Source organism: Mytilus trossulus, chromosome 7, assembly GCF_036588685.1.
Source record: "Mytilus trossulus isolate FHL-02 chromosome 7, PNRI_Mtr1.1.1.hap1, whole genome shotgun sequence".
Classification (NCBI taxonomy): domain Eukaryota; kingdom Metazoa; phylum Mollusca; class Bivalvia; order Mytilida; family Mytilidae; genus Mytilus; species Mytilus trossulus.
Window position 1 is genome coordinate 37,500,841 of NC_086379.1, and position 18,989 is coordinate 37,519,829.

An 18,989-nucleotide genomic window follows, 5' to 3' on the forward strand; every position below is an offset into this window, starting at 1 on the left:
TGCCAATGAATTATTAAATCGAGTTTAATAACCAATATAAAAAATAAATAACAGCTACAATTTCTCATTCAGATGAACAAAAGAACTTTTTATTGCTCCAATAGCGTGGATCTGAGACATCAATTATTGACGGTAATATCTTTTAATAAATAACTCGGCTGCTTGATCCGTGTCAGTAAATTTACTTTTCGGAAGGTTTCGGGTTTCCTTAATAACGCCAGAAAACACCAAAATGGCCTCCGACGATGAGGTTCGTCTTTCTTAGAAAATAGTTATAAAAGGAAAATATAACACGTTTGTTACGAATTTTCCACTTCCCACTACTCATATCCTATTATTGATTGCATGAATTTCTTTAAGCATGATTGACATGTATATTGACAGACAAAAATTGGTGTTTCTCATGTGGAAGAAAATCGTGACATTTTCACACTTGCATGCTTCCAAATGCATTCAATATTCTTCGATTAATTAGCAAATCATGGAGTTTTATATGTTTAAAGTCTAATTTATAAAATATCCATTCTGTTTAGGAACAGTTCTCATTGTTTAAACCTGAATAATTTTGATAAAGAAACCATTTAACACATATTTTGTAATTCCCCATATGGGTTTTAAATAGGCAGTGTCTGCGCGTACCTGCATGCGGGTACGAATAGTCAAATTGCCGTTCTAGGCTGCGCGTACCCACATCCGGTTTTCTAATAAAAGGCCATCGAATCGGGAATGAAACGTGAAATATGTAAGAAAATTATTGATAGTAAAGGGATTTCGTGTAGAACGAGTGAAGAATATGAAAAAATAATATTTTCAAATTGTATTTATTAATTAAAATTAAATGCACAATGATGGAAAATTAAACTGTACAGTCCCTGAAAAGAAAAAAGTAAAAGAAAACTACTAAAATTAAAGCTGGAGTTTATAAAAATTAAAGAAGCAAGTTATAATATCAATTTAAACCAATTACAAAAGATTCCTGTAACTAATTAAGGTTTGGAACACATTTTACATATCAAATATGATTGTTTTGGCACGGATTTTAACCCGGCTGCACATTTCAAATGTTGCCAGCCTCCGTTCACGTTTCATTAATCATTATTACTTGCTTCTTTAAATTTTAATTTTTATAAACTCATGCTTTAATTTAAGCAGTTTTATATATTTTAAAATTTTAGTTTCTGTTTTACATTTTACTTAAAGATTATTTTAAAATATCATATGGGTATATTTTTAATTTATAAAAAAAATATTCTTTAAATTTGCATTAAAATTTTATAATAGTATTAATTTCTATCATGTTTTACTTTTACAGGGACTGTACAGGTTCATTTTCCATCATTGTGCATTTAATTTTGCAATGATTATTATGTATCATTATTTAATAAATACAATTTGAAAATATCCCCATTTTATCGATAATTTCCTAGATATTTCACGTTTTATACCCGATCCAATGGCATTTTATTAGAAAACTGGATGTGGGTACGCGCAGCCTAGAACGGCAATTTGACTATTCGTACCCGTATGCGGGTACGCGCAGACACTGCCTTTTAGCGTGTGACAGTTATTATAAAAGTACTCACTTTTAATATGAGTGACAAGATTCCTTTTTTTTATTATTAAAACTACTTATTCCAATTAAATATATAAAAACAAAAGTTCCAGGTTGACAGGTTCAAGCAGAAAGATTTTGAAAGCAGAGAAAACTGTGCATCTTATAATCTGCATGACTTTATCTGATACCGATACTTCAATAAGACTTACGCATAGTTATATACTGTAATTAAGTCACAGACCTGCAATTTCACGGGCATGTTCTAGCATACATGTACCTTAAAATAACTCAAAGTGGTCTTATTGGGGGGGGGGGGGGGGGGGGGGGGTTCCGATCCCAAATCCTGCTTACTGTTTTGTCAGATTCCTGTATCCCGGTTACACTATGTATGTTATTCTCATTTTTGTCGAGCCGTGACTTTAGTCGAAAAAGCGAGACTAAGCGATACTACTTTCCGTCGTAGTCGGCGGTGTCCACAAATATTCACTCTGTGGTTAAAGTTTTTGAAATTTTAATAAGTTTCTTATACTATACTGGATTTCTACCAAACTTGGACAGAAGCTTGTTTATCATGTTTATGATCACAAGATAGTATCCAGAAGTAGATTTTGAAAAAATATAATTCCATTTTTTCCGTATTTTACTTATACATGTTATAAATGGACTTAGATTTTTCTGCGGGGAAACATAACATTCACTATGTGGTTAAAGTTTTTAGAATTTTAATAACTTCACAAACTATCCTGGGTTTGTACCAAACTTGGACAGAAGCTTGTTTATGATCATAAAATAGTATCCAGAAGTAAATTTTGTAAAAAAATTAATTCATTTTTTCCGTATTTAACTTTTAAATGGACTTAGTTTTTCTGCTGGGAAACATTACATTCACTCTGTGGTTAAAGTTTTTAAAATTTTAATAACTTTCTTAAACTATCCTGGGTTTGTACCAAACTTGGACAGAAGCTTAATTTTGTTCATAAGATAGTATCCAGAAGTAAATTTTGTAAAAAGATAACTCCATTTTTTCCGTATTTTACTTTTAAATGGACTTAGTTTTTCTGCTGGGAAACATTACATTCACTCTGTGGTTAAAGTTTTTAAAATTTTAATTAGATTCATTAACTATCCTAGATATTTACCAAACTTGGCCAGAAGGTTCTTACAATCATAAGATAGTATCAAGAGGAATATTTTTATTAATTTTTTTCCTCATTGTTGTTGAGCCTGCAATTTACAGCAAAGGTAGGCGAGACACCCCCGCGGAACCCTTACAATTTTTTTTGTCATTTCCCAGGTCCCGCAGGACCTCATTTCTGTTTTCAAGCCACAATAATTTGACTTTCATGTGTCACGCTTACAAATAATCAGCAATCCCGCGTCACGATTACAAATGTAGACCCCAATGAGATCCACACACAAGGTACTTAATTCAAAAGTTTGAAAAAATGTGCGCACTGGTGAAATTGATATTCCAAGATGAAGGGATAATTGATTTATGCAGGAAAATTATAGAAAAGTCTGTGAAAATATGGAAAATCAATGAAATTAGCATTTGAAAATCAAAGAAAATACCAAAATCACATAAATAGGGGATAACTGAATATTAAAAAATCACTGAAATAGGTGATAATGAAATCACTTGTTTAAGTAGCACCCCTGATTGATAAGTGTTATTTGAGGTCTGTCTAATGGTCTAAGGTTTCAGGAAAACATAATTTTGGCTTAAATACATGTATGTACATGTATGATTAGTTGTAACAATATTAGATCTAGCAAGAATTTGTATAGTTGCCAGAACAAATATACAAATCCTTGGATCTAGGTAACTTTAAAATGTGTGATGTTTTTGTACCTATCTAGTTGTGTAGAAAAGGTTGGATACAAATTTAAACGATTTGAGACAGCTACCTCCCTTTTGTCCCTATTTTCAAGGTGTAACTGTCATGCTAAGATTCTTTCATATTAAAAACAGACAACTTCAGCTTGCTGTACTTACATGACTTACTGCTAGACTTCAGAAAAACTGATTTTCTGAATAATTTTATTTCTTTTAGCCTACTCTAAAATATGGCTCGAATGGAAACATTTTAAATTTATTTTATGTGGAAAAAACAATAGTCAAGAATTCCTGTACACAGGAAACTAAACTAAAGTCTCTTCAAATTGATATCTTTCTTTCAATGGATTATTGCTGCCAATTACTCCTTTGAAGGAATCTTGTATGAATGCATTCCTGATGAAAATATACAGAAACTACGAGCCACATTATCTTAGAATTGTTTATACTTTCATTTCATTTTATTTTTAGGATGACTTGGAGGCACTTCGTATGTTGGCCTTGGCTTCTATGAAAAATGTGAGTAATGTATTTTTCATTTTCTTTCTTTAATTTTATAGTCATGATCATGATGATAGTTATTGCTTTCAAAAAATCAGATGAGTTGATTTAATTGGAAGACTTTATTAATCATTGTACCTCTTTGTCTTTACCTTGTGCTTCTTGTATATACTATAGAATAATTAAAGTACATGTATCTCAGCATCTATCAAATTGAGAATGGAAAAAAGAGACATCAACCATACCAAAGAGCAGAAAACAGCCAAAGGCCACCAATGGGTCTTCAATACAGCAAGTAAATCCTGCAGCCAGAGGCATACTTTAGCTGGCCCTTTAAACAAAAATGTGTACTAGTCTGGAGTGATAATGCTAACAAATAAACTTTCTAGGACTGTGCATGTGTTTATTTACAGCGGATACATTTATATCAGTTTCATATGATTATGTTAGTATATTTATCAGTAACTGCAAAAGAGTAATGATAAAACGCCTATATATCCATCAGTCATTTTTGTCAGTGGGGTAGATAAATAGTTAATGTAACCAAAGTAAGTATTCCATGCAATTGCATTTCAATCCAATGAAGAGTTGTATCCTTATTTTTTTTTTTTTTTTTTTTTTAATGTTTAATTAGGCTACAATATGGTATCCATCTCAACAAGTGGATCTTAGATTTTTGAGGGGAGAGAAATACTGGAAAACGCTATATATGTATCACAGAGCTGAGCAATGCAAAAATATTTTGATCATTTTAGGCCGAATGCTGATTTTTCGAATCAAAAATTTTGACACCCTCTATGCCCCCTCTTTAACTCTGCACCTGTCCCTTAATTACCCAGGAGATTGTTCATAGGGTTTAACATGGTTAGATTTTAATTTATTTATACAGAATACTAATGTTTTCTAACTGTATTTTCAGAAAAAGAAGGCAGATATACCTAAAAAGTCAGACGCACCTAAGACCAGTGTACATCTACATCCACATCCATTAGATGTGTTAACGGCTACCAGTGGTATTATTACAAAATCTGTAACTAAGGTAACTTCAGTATTCAAAAATTATAAAATTAAAATATGGTGTAATTGCACACAATAATAGGAAATGAACTTACCTGTATACACATCACTTCAAAGTATACAATTATTATTGGTTTATAGTGGAAAATAAAATTTAAGAACTGAATTTTGAATATTATTATTCTTAACATTTTATTTACCAGCTAGGTACATGTACTTTGATTGAAAATTTGTAAAAATCATAGTTTTTGTCTCTTGTTTCCTGCAGGGGCGTAGCTAGAAAGAAACGATGTGCAAGCAACTACCGCTGAGCGGAGCGTGGCGAACAAATTTTGGGACCCTTTTAATCAGGAAAATAGGTTTTTTTCGGTTTTCGGTCATAGGACAGTTGATAGAGGAGCTTCATGTAGATAGAACTTCTAAACAATTTATGAATGTAAAACTATTTATAAAGCTTCTGAATAGAGTTAATCATGCTTAATTGAAAACATAAACTACACATTTTTCTGATACAGAATTTACTCGAAATTGTCAAAAATCTGCTCTTCGGGTCTAGGCAGAAACGAACTTCTCTATTTATTTGTCGGCAATATTTACACTATCCCGATGAATATGCAGTAATTCTAGCGATGATAACCTGTCATTGTTCATTGGTGATCGTACATTTGATTTTAACAGACGTGGTACATTGATAGATCTCCACGGTAGCACTCGCGAGATGTTATAAACCTGTGTACGTGTTCGCCATCGAGCGACCTCCCAATTGAATTCGTCAAAATTACATACCAGGTCAGTTTCATATGTCTCTGACAATGTTGAGATTTGATCTTTTGTTATATTTCCTACAACAGCAGGAAGAAGATACGACACAAAGAAGCGATTTTCTGATAATACCAGACGCGACTCCACTCTCCAGTTCCATTATCATAGGCATTCGATTTTCATATGGTCTAGAAACGCAAAATATAATGAGACTTTCCAATACTGTTTTGGCGTGTTTGTAGGATGAGTGGCTCTGGTAGTCCGTCGAACACATCGCCATGGCATAATTTCAATAATATCGAAGGGTTCTGATAAATCTCATGCCAATTGATACATCTCATTCCAAACAGATAAACCGTACTCTGTAAAATGTGCTCCGAAACTACATGTGTAAGACTGAGTATGACAAATTCAAATCTTGTAAAAGATACAAGTTACACTGTCCAATTTCGTCATGCATGATCTTCAATAAAACTTCTATTCTGAAACCAAATGCCGTTATTTAATGACATTTCATAAATTAAAAATGTGACAACATATGTCATGTATGTGTTATCTTTAAAATTTAATTTGTAATTTTTTAATTTTGCAATATTTTTTTTTGCATGCCGAACCGATGTGCACGCAATTGCGTGTTGGCATATAGGGAGCTACGCGCCTGTCCTGTGACCATAATGCAGGATAAAACTTCTCACCAATTGATTCTGATATTCAATTGCTATTTTGAATTCAGATTCAGGCTTTTGAAAGTCTGTGAGTCTATAATTGAAAGTTCTATTGGGATAAGTATATACAAATGTTATACATTAATAGAATAAACATATACAATATTGAAAAAACACTATAAATTAAAAAAAACAAAAAAAAACTTCAATGTTTGTATATAATACACACCCCTTTCATGTGCTTTACCAATTACTGTTTAGGGGTAAACAAGTGTGTACAATACACACCTATTTAATACATTACTTTATCAATGTTTAAACTTGATGTAAGTATGATGATACACTGCTCTTTTTACACTGCACGTTAAGCAACCAACAATCAATCAATCACTGCTCTTTTAGTTTTATTCATGAAAATGTTAAACATCTTACAGAATGTACCTATTACCAGCTACAGTAGTTATGCTCCTCCATATGGACAACCACTTACTCACCAATATCCTGTTGGACAGCCAGTTCAGTATTCAGGAAACTACAGTACTAGTACTGTGGAACATTACAGTAACACCAACAACTACAGTACTGGTGGCACCTTTCCTGGCAGACAACAACAGAAGGTTCCAGAATATAGGAAAAATCAACAAAAGGTACCAGAATTTAGGAAAAATCAACAGAGACAAAATGTCGCTAGTAATCCTCCCCGACAGAGTAACTTGATTGTAATTAATACTGTTCCTATGAAGGGGGAGGAAAAATCAGCATTAAAAACAGCGGGAAAGAATATCACAGTAAAGAGTGATTCTACCAAACCTGCACTAATCAGACCTCAAGATAAATGGGCATTGACTGATGAGGATAGCCAGTCATCTACTCCTACCAGAACAAAGGGTTAGTTTAATGTTATTTTGGAATTTATTTGATTTGCATGTTATAAAAAAGGGGGGGATAAGATGTATCTATTCATGACTTTTTTTTATTATTAAATGCATTTAACTAAACTTAAAACAAAAGTATAGGGCTCATATTGCTGTTCTTCATTTCATAGTCACATTTAGAATATTAACAAAGAAGCAACACTTCACACATCACTTTAAGTTCAAGACAGACCTAATCACTGGTTTGAGCAATGTCATTATTTTACTTTAAAATTGAGAATGGAAATGGGGAATGTGCCAAACAGACAACAACCTGACTATGGAGCAGACATATAAAACGATAAATAACCTCATTATAATACCAGGCATTTAGTATTGTACACCAGAAACATAATTTGTCTACATAAGACTTGGTCAGCAGTGACATTTAAATAAAAAAAGGGAAAACATCAAATCATGTATGAAGTGTAATATAAGTATAGCACCTTAACTTTATAATGAATGTGTAGACTACCCACTGTGGACAGATTGAAAAAACAGAATCAATCTTAACTATAGTATAAATATATGACAAATTTTTGTTTGTTCCTCCTTTACTTTTCTACAGGCACTGACAAGTTTTCAAGATATCGGTCAGATTCAGAGAGCGACAGTGAACAAAGCTCAGATGACAGCGATAACGAGAAAATAAATAAATCAAGGAGGTCCCATCTCAGTTCTGATAATGATTCTGCAGATGATAGTCGGACAAATCATTCCATTCGATCTAGAAAATATTCAGGTCGCTCTGATGGCGATTTTTCTGAAAGACGAAAAAGTTTTCAGGGACATGACGATGAAATAAAGAGTAACAAGCCTGATGATGAATTAGAAGATAGCAAATCCTCAAAGTCATTGTCTTTGGTGTCATCGTCTTCATCTAGTTCTGACAGTGAAAGTGACGAAGAGAAAAATAAAAGTTCTGAGTCCAATTTAAATAAATCATCTTCACCAGAAAAGGATATCATAAATGTTGTCAAAACTGAATTTGCTAAACATGTGTCAAAACTTAACTCGGAACTAGAAAAGAAAATCGAAAATTTGTCTAAAAGTGATCAGACTGTCAACACAAAATTGAGTACATCCAAACAGACTTTAAACACAAAATCAAGTACATCTAATAGTGCAAAATCTAACGGGAAGTCTCGACAGATGGATGATAACATCAAAAATATCCCAATGCCTGCCATAAAAAAGGCACCTGAGAAGTCAGTAGAAATAAAAAATGAATCTTCTAAACGCATAACTTCAGATTCTAAAAAAGACACTAAAGAAAATATTAAATCTAAACAGAAAACTACAGATTGTATAAAAGAATTAAAGACAATTCAGCCAAAAAAAGTGACTTCCAATGTTCCAAAAGAATCTAAGGATTCTATTTCTTCAAAACAGGTAACTTCTGAATCTGAAAAAACTAAACTAGTTACACAGGAAAAATCAGACCTAAAAAGAAGGTCAAGGTCAAAGACTCCAGTGAGAAAATTCTGCTTCAAATCAGGATCACCTATCAGAAGAAAATCAAGATCACCTTCAAAATCAGAGGAAAAAATTAAAGATGCTAACAGAAGAGCAAGGAACGCAAGATCAATATCATCAGTCAAACGAAGACAATCAAGGTCCTTAACTCCTCCAGTCAGGAAGAGAAAATCAAGATCTGTAACACCACCTCAGAGAAAAAAGTTACCAGTTACAAAACGAAAATCAAGGTCAAAATCTCCAGTTATTGTGAAGAAGTCTGGGTCTAGTTCTCCTGTAACAAAATGGGCTTTCAGGTCTGGCTCTCCAATTAGAAGAAAAAGATCAACTAGTGCAGAAAAGAAAAAATCTTGGTCAAGATCGCCAGTAAGAAGAAAATCTCCAGTGAGGAAAAGACGTTCAAGATCCAAGTCTCCTTTGGTGCCCAAAAAATATAAACTTGATTCACCAAAGCGTCATAGATCAGTGTCACCGTTTGGAAAATGGAAATCTAGGTCTCGCTCACCAGTCTCTAAAACTTCAAAAACAAATAAGGATGTAAATAAGGGTCAGGTCAAAACAGTTAAAAAATCATTGAAAATGTCAAAGAAAAAAGGTAAAATTTCAGATGAGAATACAAACGAGAAACTTGAAGCTAGGAAAAAAAAGTTTGAAAGTGCTAATGTACCTGAAAGTGATAAGTCTTCAAAGAAAATATCACTTAAAGGAATTGTAACTAAAGGCAAGAAGAAAAAACTGAAGGAAACTGGTCGTAAAACCGGAAGTGAAAAAGTTTCACACGGAAGAGAAATTACTGAAAGAGAACCAGCAATCAGTGAAACAAAGTCTAGTCAAAAGTTGAAGAATATTGCAAAATTAGAAAAAACTGAAAAATCTAAAACTCCAAAGAAACATGAGAAAAGAAGAACAAGCAGCACAGATAAAAAATCTGATTCAAAGAAAAAAATTACGCCCAAAAAACATGGAGACAACGAATCTGACAGTTCTAGTAGCTCAGAGAATGTGTTGTCAAGTGACAGTGACAGCGATTCTGACAGTCAAACATGGCGGAACAAAAAATCTACAAAGTCAGAAAGAATGCAAGAAGATATTGAAAGGGAAAGGCGACAGAGAATTAAGCAAGAGAGAGTCCACAACAGGAGAACAAGTAGAGATACTGAATCAAATTCCTTCCACAGAAACTTTAATGATAATAGTTGGCAAAATCGTAGACAAAGAGATGATAGATTTAAGGAACATCGTAATAAAATATTCGTCGAAATGAGTGATGAAGAAGACTCTGGACGATATTCTAGTCACAAAAGGTCAGATTCACGGAAATCATACTTTGATTCCAAAAACAATGGGGATGGTAGATCACTTAAAATAGAGGTTAACGACAATGGAAAGAAGAGAACACGGCTAGTGTCTACTGATGATAAAGATTCTACAGCATTAGGTCAAAGGAAAACTGATAACGGTCGTTCTAAAAGTCCAACAGTAACTGTAACCCTGAAGACAGGTAAGATCTTAGGCCATACATAATGAATTTTTGGTCAGGTACATGAAGTACCATGAATGTTTGGTCGGTGGACACATGGTGGATAAGATGATGTACAGGATTAGAAAAGGGGGATCAATAAACCGTCAATTGTATTTATCTTGATAATAAATTCTTAACATTCAACCTAATGAACAACATTTTTATTTAAATATTTCATTTTCTGAGACGCAAACACAATATTTACAGCTCATTTAACATGTTTAACTACAGACTTAGTTTCAGTTATTTAATTTTCAGAATTGTACGAAATGTTATTAATTATCCTGGTTTTTATTGAGAAAAATGGACCTTGCCTTACCTCTACAAATATGCCTGGCTTAGAAGAATGCATAAATTTATAATTTGTTTGAATCTTCAGATGTTCAGAGAAAGAAATAATTGTTATTTTGTAAATACCAGAAATTTTCATAGGATATTAAGTATAAGTTTATAATTATAAATTACAATTTAATTTTTTTATGTTTTTTATAAATATTTTCTATATAACATTTGATGAGAATCAGACAAATTATAACACATTTCATGTTTATAAAAGAATACACAATGCACTCAATATTTTATTTGTTTTCACCTATAGGAGATGATGAAAATAACTTGTCTGTCAAAAAATCAAAGGTGTCCGTCCACGACAGACTTGGTAAACAATTGTCAGATGACAGAAAAGTTGTCACAAAGTCAAAGGCCAGGAGGGTGGAAGAAATTGATGATGATGATGATGATGAGGATGATAGGCCTTCAAAGAAACTAAGAATAGATGACAGACCAAAAGTACGGTCATCTGTTGCTGATAGAGTTAGACCGGAAAGAAGATCTTCAGATGAATTAGACCAAAAGAATTCAAAATCAGGTATTCAAATTATCTAATAACAGTCAACCCTTACTGACTTTGTATTTATTTTTATTTTGGTCAAACAACTCCCAATGTTTCTACCTATTTATACACATTTGGCTTTTGAATGTTCATCTTGGTGTTCCTGATGAAGGAAAATGTTGAGAAAAGCGTTTTCATGAGTTCAGGCACATAAAATATTATATTTTATTTACCCAAGTTTGCATTAAAAAAGCAGCAAAAAAAACCCAATGTCATGTTGGCTATCATTGTTGCCATCTTACTAAGAAAGATAACATGACAGACAGAATATTTGAAATTATTTAAAATAAAAAAACCTTTAATATTTGAAACAAAAAAGTCCAGAGCTATAACATGAATTCAATTTGATTATGAAAGAGAATTGTAACCTCTGAACAGTCTTAATAAGACTTGACAAACACATGGAAATATGAAAATATTGTATTTTATTTATTAAGAATAATACGGGTAATGGGGCATTCAGATTTCAAGGTTGATCATGATCAGCTCGGCGCAACAAATATTTTCTGCATAAAGTAGTTAATGTTCAAATTCCTAGAAGAACTATAACTAATAAAGTTCTCCATAGTTAATGTTCAAATTCCTAGAAAACCTATAACTAATAAAGTTCTCCATAGTTAATGTTCCTAGAAGACCTATAACTAATAAAGTTTTATGTTGTAAATTGAGGATTTAATTACAGGGTACAAGTGTAATGAGCTGGAAGAAAGAATAAAGAAGATCCAGAAGAATAATGAAGCAATAAATAAACGAAGACATGAAGTGATGATGGACCAACAGAAATATAGTTGACGTGAATAAATTAACTTGGACATGTGCAAATATAAACCTCTGTTACTGTATGTGAATGATTTGTTATGTAAATATATCTCACAGAATGTGATATTGATTAGAATGACGGTACATATATACAATAAAGGTTAACTCCACTTGTTATAGAAAGGGAAACAGGTCAAAATGTGTTGAATGTAATCCCTCCCCCCCCCCCCCCCCCCCCCTTCCAAAGGAAAATTGAAATACTTAGGCAGTAGGTGGTATTAATATAAAGAGATTTAAAGTAGAACTGATGACCTTAATAAACTGTTGTCTATTTATTACTGAATATTTCATCTCCTTTGTTACGTTTCTAGAAATAGTGCTATTTTGATGGGATTTTGTAAGCAACATATCACAGGGAAAGGCTAGAATAAAATAGGAGGGTCAGTTTTACTTTGTTTGTTAGAAAATCGTACATGTATATTTTTAAAGTTCATCCTCTCAGTTATGATTTGAACTTTTGGTTAAGGATCATGTGCAGTAATTGATTAAAAACTACTTTGTTAAATGGAGTAAATATGATTGACTGCAATGCTCCTCATGTTTTTAGGATTCTGTTTGCATGGATACTATTTATTCAGCTAGGGATTGGTCTATGTATGTCATATCCATTATCTTGATGTCCTTATTCAATTTTACAATTAGTTTTAACCCATATCTGTTCTTTACTTATTCCATCATTCTGAAATGAAATAGATTTCATGTTTTCTTGTCATACAAACTGTCATAGTATCGAACTTTTTATATAGCTTCCAATATTAAGCTTACATCATAACTGGGGTTTTTTTTCTTTTTACACAGTACTTTTTACCTTGTCTCTGATTTCAGTTGACTCATTTTTTTTGTGGAATTGTGTCCCTTGTTACACTGAACAGCTAGGTATGTGGATGCATATCACATGATATTCAGAATCTAATATTTTATCTTCTAATGAGAGTTTGTATTCCATTATAACACATGTGGTAGTACATCTCTGTTTATGTATTTCTAATCACTAATTGCTTTTCTTTTTTTGTGTTTGTATTTTACACTTATTTTGTATTCTTACAGCTGATGCCAATGTAAAGTATTTAAGACACTCTATATTTTTATCAATTTATATCTATTTCAGTATTATTTTCATTTTGGTTTGATAAATTTTGTTGGTCTGTGGGTATATCAACAGGAATATTTGAAAATTTGGGTGAAATTGATAAATAATTGATAATAAATGAAGATAAACAAACAATGCTTTAGATTGTCACATTATAATTTTTTTAAATGATAAATTGTTATAAAGGTTTGAATAAAATGATTTTTTATACCCCACCTACAATAGAAGAGGGGCTTTATATTTTCTGGTTTGTGAATCCCTTTCCTCTGTTCATTCGTTCGATCATCTGTCCGTCTGTCCTGCTTTGGTTTAAGTTTTTGATCAAGGTAGTTTTTGGTGAAGTTGAAGTCCCATCAACTTGAAACTTAAGACACATGTTTGTTATGATATGATCTTTCTAATGTAGATGCCAAATTAGAGTTTTGACCCCAATTTCACGGTCAGCTTAATTTGTTACAATGATTTGTAAAATTTTGTTTCAGTTTACTACATATGTTATAATTAAAGCATTTTTATATGCAATTTCTTATCATTTTTAGCTCACCTAGCCCGAAGGGCCAAGTGAGCTTTTCTCATCACTTGGCGTCTGTCGTCTGTCTTCGTCCGTCGTCGTTAACTTTTACAAAAATCTTCTCCTCTGAAACTACTGGGCAAAATTAAATCAAACTTGGCCATAATCATCATTGCGGTATCTAGTTTAAAAAACTTATAACTCAAAAACCAAAGCATTTAGAGCAAATCTGACGGGGTAAAATTGTTAATCAGGTTAAGATCTATCTGCCCTAAAATTTTCAGATGAATCGGACAACCTGTTGTTGGGTTGCTGCCCCTGAATTCGTAATTTTAAGGAAATTTTGCTGTTTTTGGTTATTATCTTGAATATTATTATAGATAGAGATAAACTGTAAACAGCAATAATGTTCAGCAAAGTAAGATTTACAAATAGGTCAACATGACCAAAATGGTCAGTTGACCCCTTTAGGAGTTATTGCCCTTTAAAGTTGTAAATTTTAGTGATCTTTTACAAAAATCTTCTCCTCTGAAACTGCGGGGCCAAATTAATCCAAACTTGGCCACAATCATCTTTGAGGTATGTAGTTTAAAAAATGTGTGGCGTGACCCGCCAAACCAACCAAGAAGGCCGCCATGGCTAAAAATAGAACATATGGGGTAAAACACAGTTTTTGGCTTATAACTCAAAAACCAAAGCATTTAGAGCAAATTTGACAGTTGTTAAAATGTTTATCTGGTCAAAATCTATCTGCCCTGAAATTTTCAGAGGAATCAGAGAACCTGTTGTGGGGTTGCTGTCCCTGAATTGGTAATTTTAAGGAAATTTTGCTGTTTTTGGTTATTATCTTGAATACTATAATAGATAGAGATAAACTGTAAACAGCAAAATGGTTCAGCAAAGTAAGATCTACAAACAAGTCAACTTGACCAAAATGGTCAATTGACCCTCCAAGGAGTTATAGCCCTTTTCAGTCAATTTTTAAAAAAAATTCCTAAAATTTGTAAATTTTCACTTACATTTCCTCTGAAGCTATTGGACCAAGTTCATTATAGATAGAGATAATTGTAAGCAGCAAGAATGTTTAGAAAAGAAAGATCTGCAAACACATCCCGATCACCAAAACACAATTTTGTCATAAATCCATCAGTCTCCATTGTTAAATATTCACATAGACCAAGGTGAGCGACACAGGCTCTTTGGAGCCTCTAGTTTTACCTAGAGAACTGTAAATATGACTAATTATGTTACTAAACTGTTTCCAAAATATTGTATAATATCTAGATGGCATAATTGACTATGTTATTTAATTATTACAATATTTAACATTGTTATATCTGAAAAGCATAATTGATTATGTTTGCAATCATGAATGCAACACTGTTAAATCTAAAATGCATGTCTGATTATGTTCTAAAATCATTACCACATTATCATAATGTTTGTAAGGCATGACTGACATGTTACTAAACTGTTTCGAAAGTATTGTATGATATCTAAATGGCATAAATGACTATGTTATTTAATTATTACAATAATATCTGAAAAGCATAATTGATTATGTTTGCAATTATGAACACAACATTGTTAAATCTAAAATGCATGTCTGATTATGTTCTGAAATCATTATCACATTATTGTATTGTTTTTAAGGCATGACTGATATGGATCCTTAATCATCATTACATGTATAAATGTCAATGATAAGTATTTGAAGATTTTTCATTAAAAGTATTTGAATTACACAGTATATTTGAAATGTAATTTTTATACGACCGCAAATTTTGAAAAAAATTTCGTCGTATATTGCTATCACGTTGGCGTCGTCGTCGTCGTCGTCGTCGTCGTCGTCGTCCGAATACTTTTAGTTTTCGCACTCTAACTTTAGTAAAAGTGAATAGAAATCTATGAAATTTTAACACAAGGTTTATGACCATAAAAAGAAGGTTGGTATTGATTTTGGGAGTTTTGGTCCCAACATTTTAGGAATTAGGGGCCAAAAAGGGCCAAATAAGCATTTTCTTGGTTTTCGCACTATAAATTTAGTTTAAGTTAATAGAAATCTATGAAATTTTGACACAAGGTTGATGACCACAAAAGAAAGGTTGGGATTGATTTTGGGAGTTTTGGTTTTAGCAGTTTAGGAATTAGGGGCCAAAAAAGGGCCCAAATAAGCATTATTCTGGGTTTTCGCACAATAACTTTAGTTTAAGTAAAAAGAAATCAATGAAATTTAAACATAATGTTTATGACCACAAAAGGAAGATTGGTATTGATTTTGGGAGTTTAGGTCCCAACAGTTTAGGAATTAGGGGCCAAAAAGGGACCCAAATAAGCATTTTTCTTGGTTTTCGCACCATAACGTTAGTATAAGTAAATAGAAATGTATGAAATTTAAACACAAGGTTAATGACCATAAAAGGAAAGTTGGTATTGATTTTGGGAGTTTTGGTCCCAACAGTTTAGGAAAAAGGGGCCCAAAGGGTCCAAAATTAAACTTTGTTTGATTTCATCAAAATTGAATAATTGGGGTTCTTTGATATGCCTAATCTAACTGTGTATGTAGATTCTTAACTTTTGGTCCCGTTTTCAAATTGGTCTACATTAAGGTCCAAAGGGTCCAAAATTAAACTTAGTTTGATTTTAACAAAAATTGAATCCTTGGGGTTCTTTGATATGCTGAATCTAAAAATGAACTTAGATTTTTTATTATTGGCCCAGTTTTCAAGTTGGTCCAAATCGGGGTCCAAAATTAAACTTTTTTGATTTCATCAAAAATTGAATAAATGGGGTTCTTTGATATGCCAAATCTAACTGTGTATGTAGATTCTTCATTTTTGGTCCCGTTTTCAAATTGGCCTACATTAAGGTCCAAAGAGTCCAAAATTAAACTAAGTTTGATTTTAACAAAAATTAAATTCTTGGGCCTCTTTGATATGCTGAATCTAAACATGTACTTAGATTTTTGATTATGGGCCCAGTTTTCAAGTTGGTCCAAATCAGGATCTAAAATTATTATATTAAGTATTGTGGAATAGCAAGTCTTTTCAATTGCACAGTATTGTGCAATGGCAAGAAATATCTAATTTCACAATATTGTGAAATAGCAAATTTTTTTTTTATTAGAGTTATCTTTCTTTGTCCAAAATAGTAAGCAAGAAATATCTTATTGCAAGAATTTTTTTTAATTGGAGTTATCTTTCTTTGTCCAGAATCAACTTAAATCTTTGTTATATACAATATACAATGTATATTCACTTTTTACTACCAACTGATAAATTTAAATAATCTTTACCATTCAGTGATAACAAGCAGTTTTTTTACATTTTATTTACAGTTTATTTTATGATGTATTTAAATGAGTAGTTATTGTTGCAAACTCCATTAGAATACTTTAATTGAGATTAGTTTTGGAATAAGGGAAAGGGGGATGTGATTAAAAAATTGGGTTCAATTTTTCTCATTTGAAATTTCATAAATAAATAGAAAATTTCTTCAAACATTATTTTGAGAGGATTTATATTGAACAGCATAGTGAATTGCTCTAAGAGAAAACAAAAATTTTAAGTTCATTAGAACACATTCATTCTGTGTCAGAAACCTATGCTGTGTCAACTATTTAATCACAATCCAAATTTAGAGCTGAATCCAGCTTGAATGTTGTGTCCATACTTGCCCCAACCGTTCAGGGTTCAACCTCTGCGGTCGTATAAAGCTACGCCCTGCGAAGCATCTGGTTTTTGTTACTTTTGGTTTGATCAAAAGAATCTGGCTTTTGATAGTCAATGTACTATTTGTAAACTGAGAATTTCCTAACATTTTTCTTTAAATTCTCTCCATTACTACCTACTGAAGTGATATGAGCACAATTCTTGATGTATGCCTTCCATTAGTTAGTGCTTAAATTCTTCAATTGAACATTTATCACTGACTGAGTGTTAATAAATTTAAATAGAGAATCTCTACTCATAATGGCATTGTGCACCACATCACCCAATTTTATTCCCCCCCCCCCCCCCTTGATCCGCCAATGACTCCTTCAAAAACTCTTAACTGAATTTCAGTGGATCTTTCACATAACATTATCTCTAGTATCAATTAAAGTATTGTTGAAGTTCCATTTGCATTATCATAATCATACCACTAGGGAAGATGATAGGTATGGATTTAAGTAGAGTATTTGTATGGTTAGTCAATTGAATTCTTAATAGCTCATGATGCAATTGAATTGACCAGTATTTAAAAGATTAGTTAACAAATTTCATTAAAAGATGACAATGATTACATTAATATTGGGTGTTTTGTATAAGAGTGAAAGTGAAGGTTTAATATTTTACCAAAACATTTTCAAAAGTGATCATGTATAAAAAGAACTCAAAAGAAATTGTTTAACAAGTGCTTTTATTAAATTTGCAAAATCTGTTACGTGTGTTCAAAGTTGTGTTTTTTGTATTATTATAAAGTATATTGTTTTTGTGTTTTTCATATATGATTGAATCTGGATAAGAAAAGACTTAAACATTGTTAAAATAAAATTTGATATTCATATCATATCCAAAAAACAAAGTTGTCAAAATGTACAAGTTGATAAAGTTGTATGTAAGTTGTGTAAGAGAAAATGTGCCTTCTGTATACATATATCTCAGCAACAACCTGTTACATCTAAATGTAAAAGTGTTTTTTGTTTGTATGCCAGAATATTCTGCCATAATTAAGAGATTTTCATGTTTTTTTATGTTGGAAATGAAGAAAGAGTATTCTGAAAAAAAGTTATTTAAAACCATTGAGCAAAAGTTTTTTTTAAAACAAAACAATTTGACACACTGGTCTCCCATATATTTAACTGATATTCTGTATGTATGCTCTAAGAGATATAAAATGGGCTGCAAAAACAGGAACATAGTACACCTAGAAAAATTGTTATCCCAAATGTTTGATGCATGCTTAACAAATGTTGAAAGTTCTTTGTGTCTTTTTGCAAAAAAGTTTTCTGAAATGCTAGTGATAATATTGAGATTGTTGTTCAAGTCATGTGATTAATATCATTTATTGTAACTTATTACATGACTTGCCAGGTAACATAATTGTTTTTGCCTCTATCTTATATAACACACTGAATAAACTCAAGACTGTAGTAACTTGTTTATAACATGGTAAAGTTGATATTTGTTTTATCAAAATGGAGAAGGGTTTCATCACACATTGTTTTATATATGTTTTGTTGTTTTATATGAATGAAACATCACTTGTAATAGGTCTATTACTGTTACGACTCTTAAGGTTATGAAACATCTCTTGTAATAGGTCTATTACTGTTACTACTCTTAAGGTTATGAAACATCTCTTGTAGTAGTTCTATGACTGTTTAATGAAACATCATTTGTAATAGTTCTATTACTGTTAAGGTCATGAAACATCACTTGTAATA

At 31.9% G+C, this 18,989-nt stretch overlaps 1 protein-coding gene across 1 annotated transcript; it reads left to right on the plus strand.

Annotated features, from left to right (window-relative positions):
* The first annotated feature begins 229 nt into the window (after positions 1-229).
* LOC134725029 (serine/arginine repetitive matrix protein 2-like) lies at positions 230-12,116 on the plus strand. Its single transcript, XM_063588512.1, has 7 exons — positions 230-250; positions 3,864-3,911; positions 4,813-4,932; positions 6,772-7,225; positions 7,820-10,228; positions 10,848-11,117; positions 11,824-12,116. The coding sequence occupies exons 1-7, from the start codon at positions 233-235 to the stop codon at positions 11,931-11,933; spliced, it is 3,429 nt and encodes a 1,142-aa protein (XP_063444582.1). The 5' UTR covers positions 230-232; the 3' UTR covers positions 11,934-12,116.
* The last annotated feature ends 6,873 nt before the right edge of the window (positions 12,117-18,989 follow it).

Coding starts and splice junctions, on each gene's coding strand:
- LOC134725029 (XM_063588512.1), top strand. Junction 7,226..7,819: donor TACTCCTACCAGAACAAAGG/GTTAGTTTAATG, acceptor ACTTTTCTACAG/GCACTGACAAGTTTTCAAGA. Junction 10,229..10,847: donor AACTGTAACCCTGAAGACAG/GTAAGATCTTAG, acceptor TTTCACCTATAG/GAGATGATGAAAATAACTTG.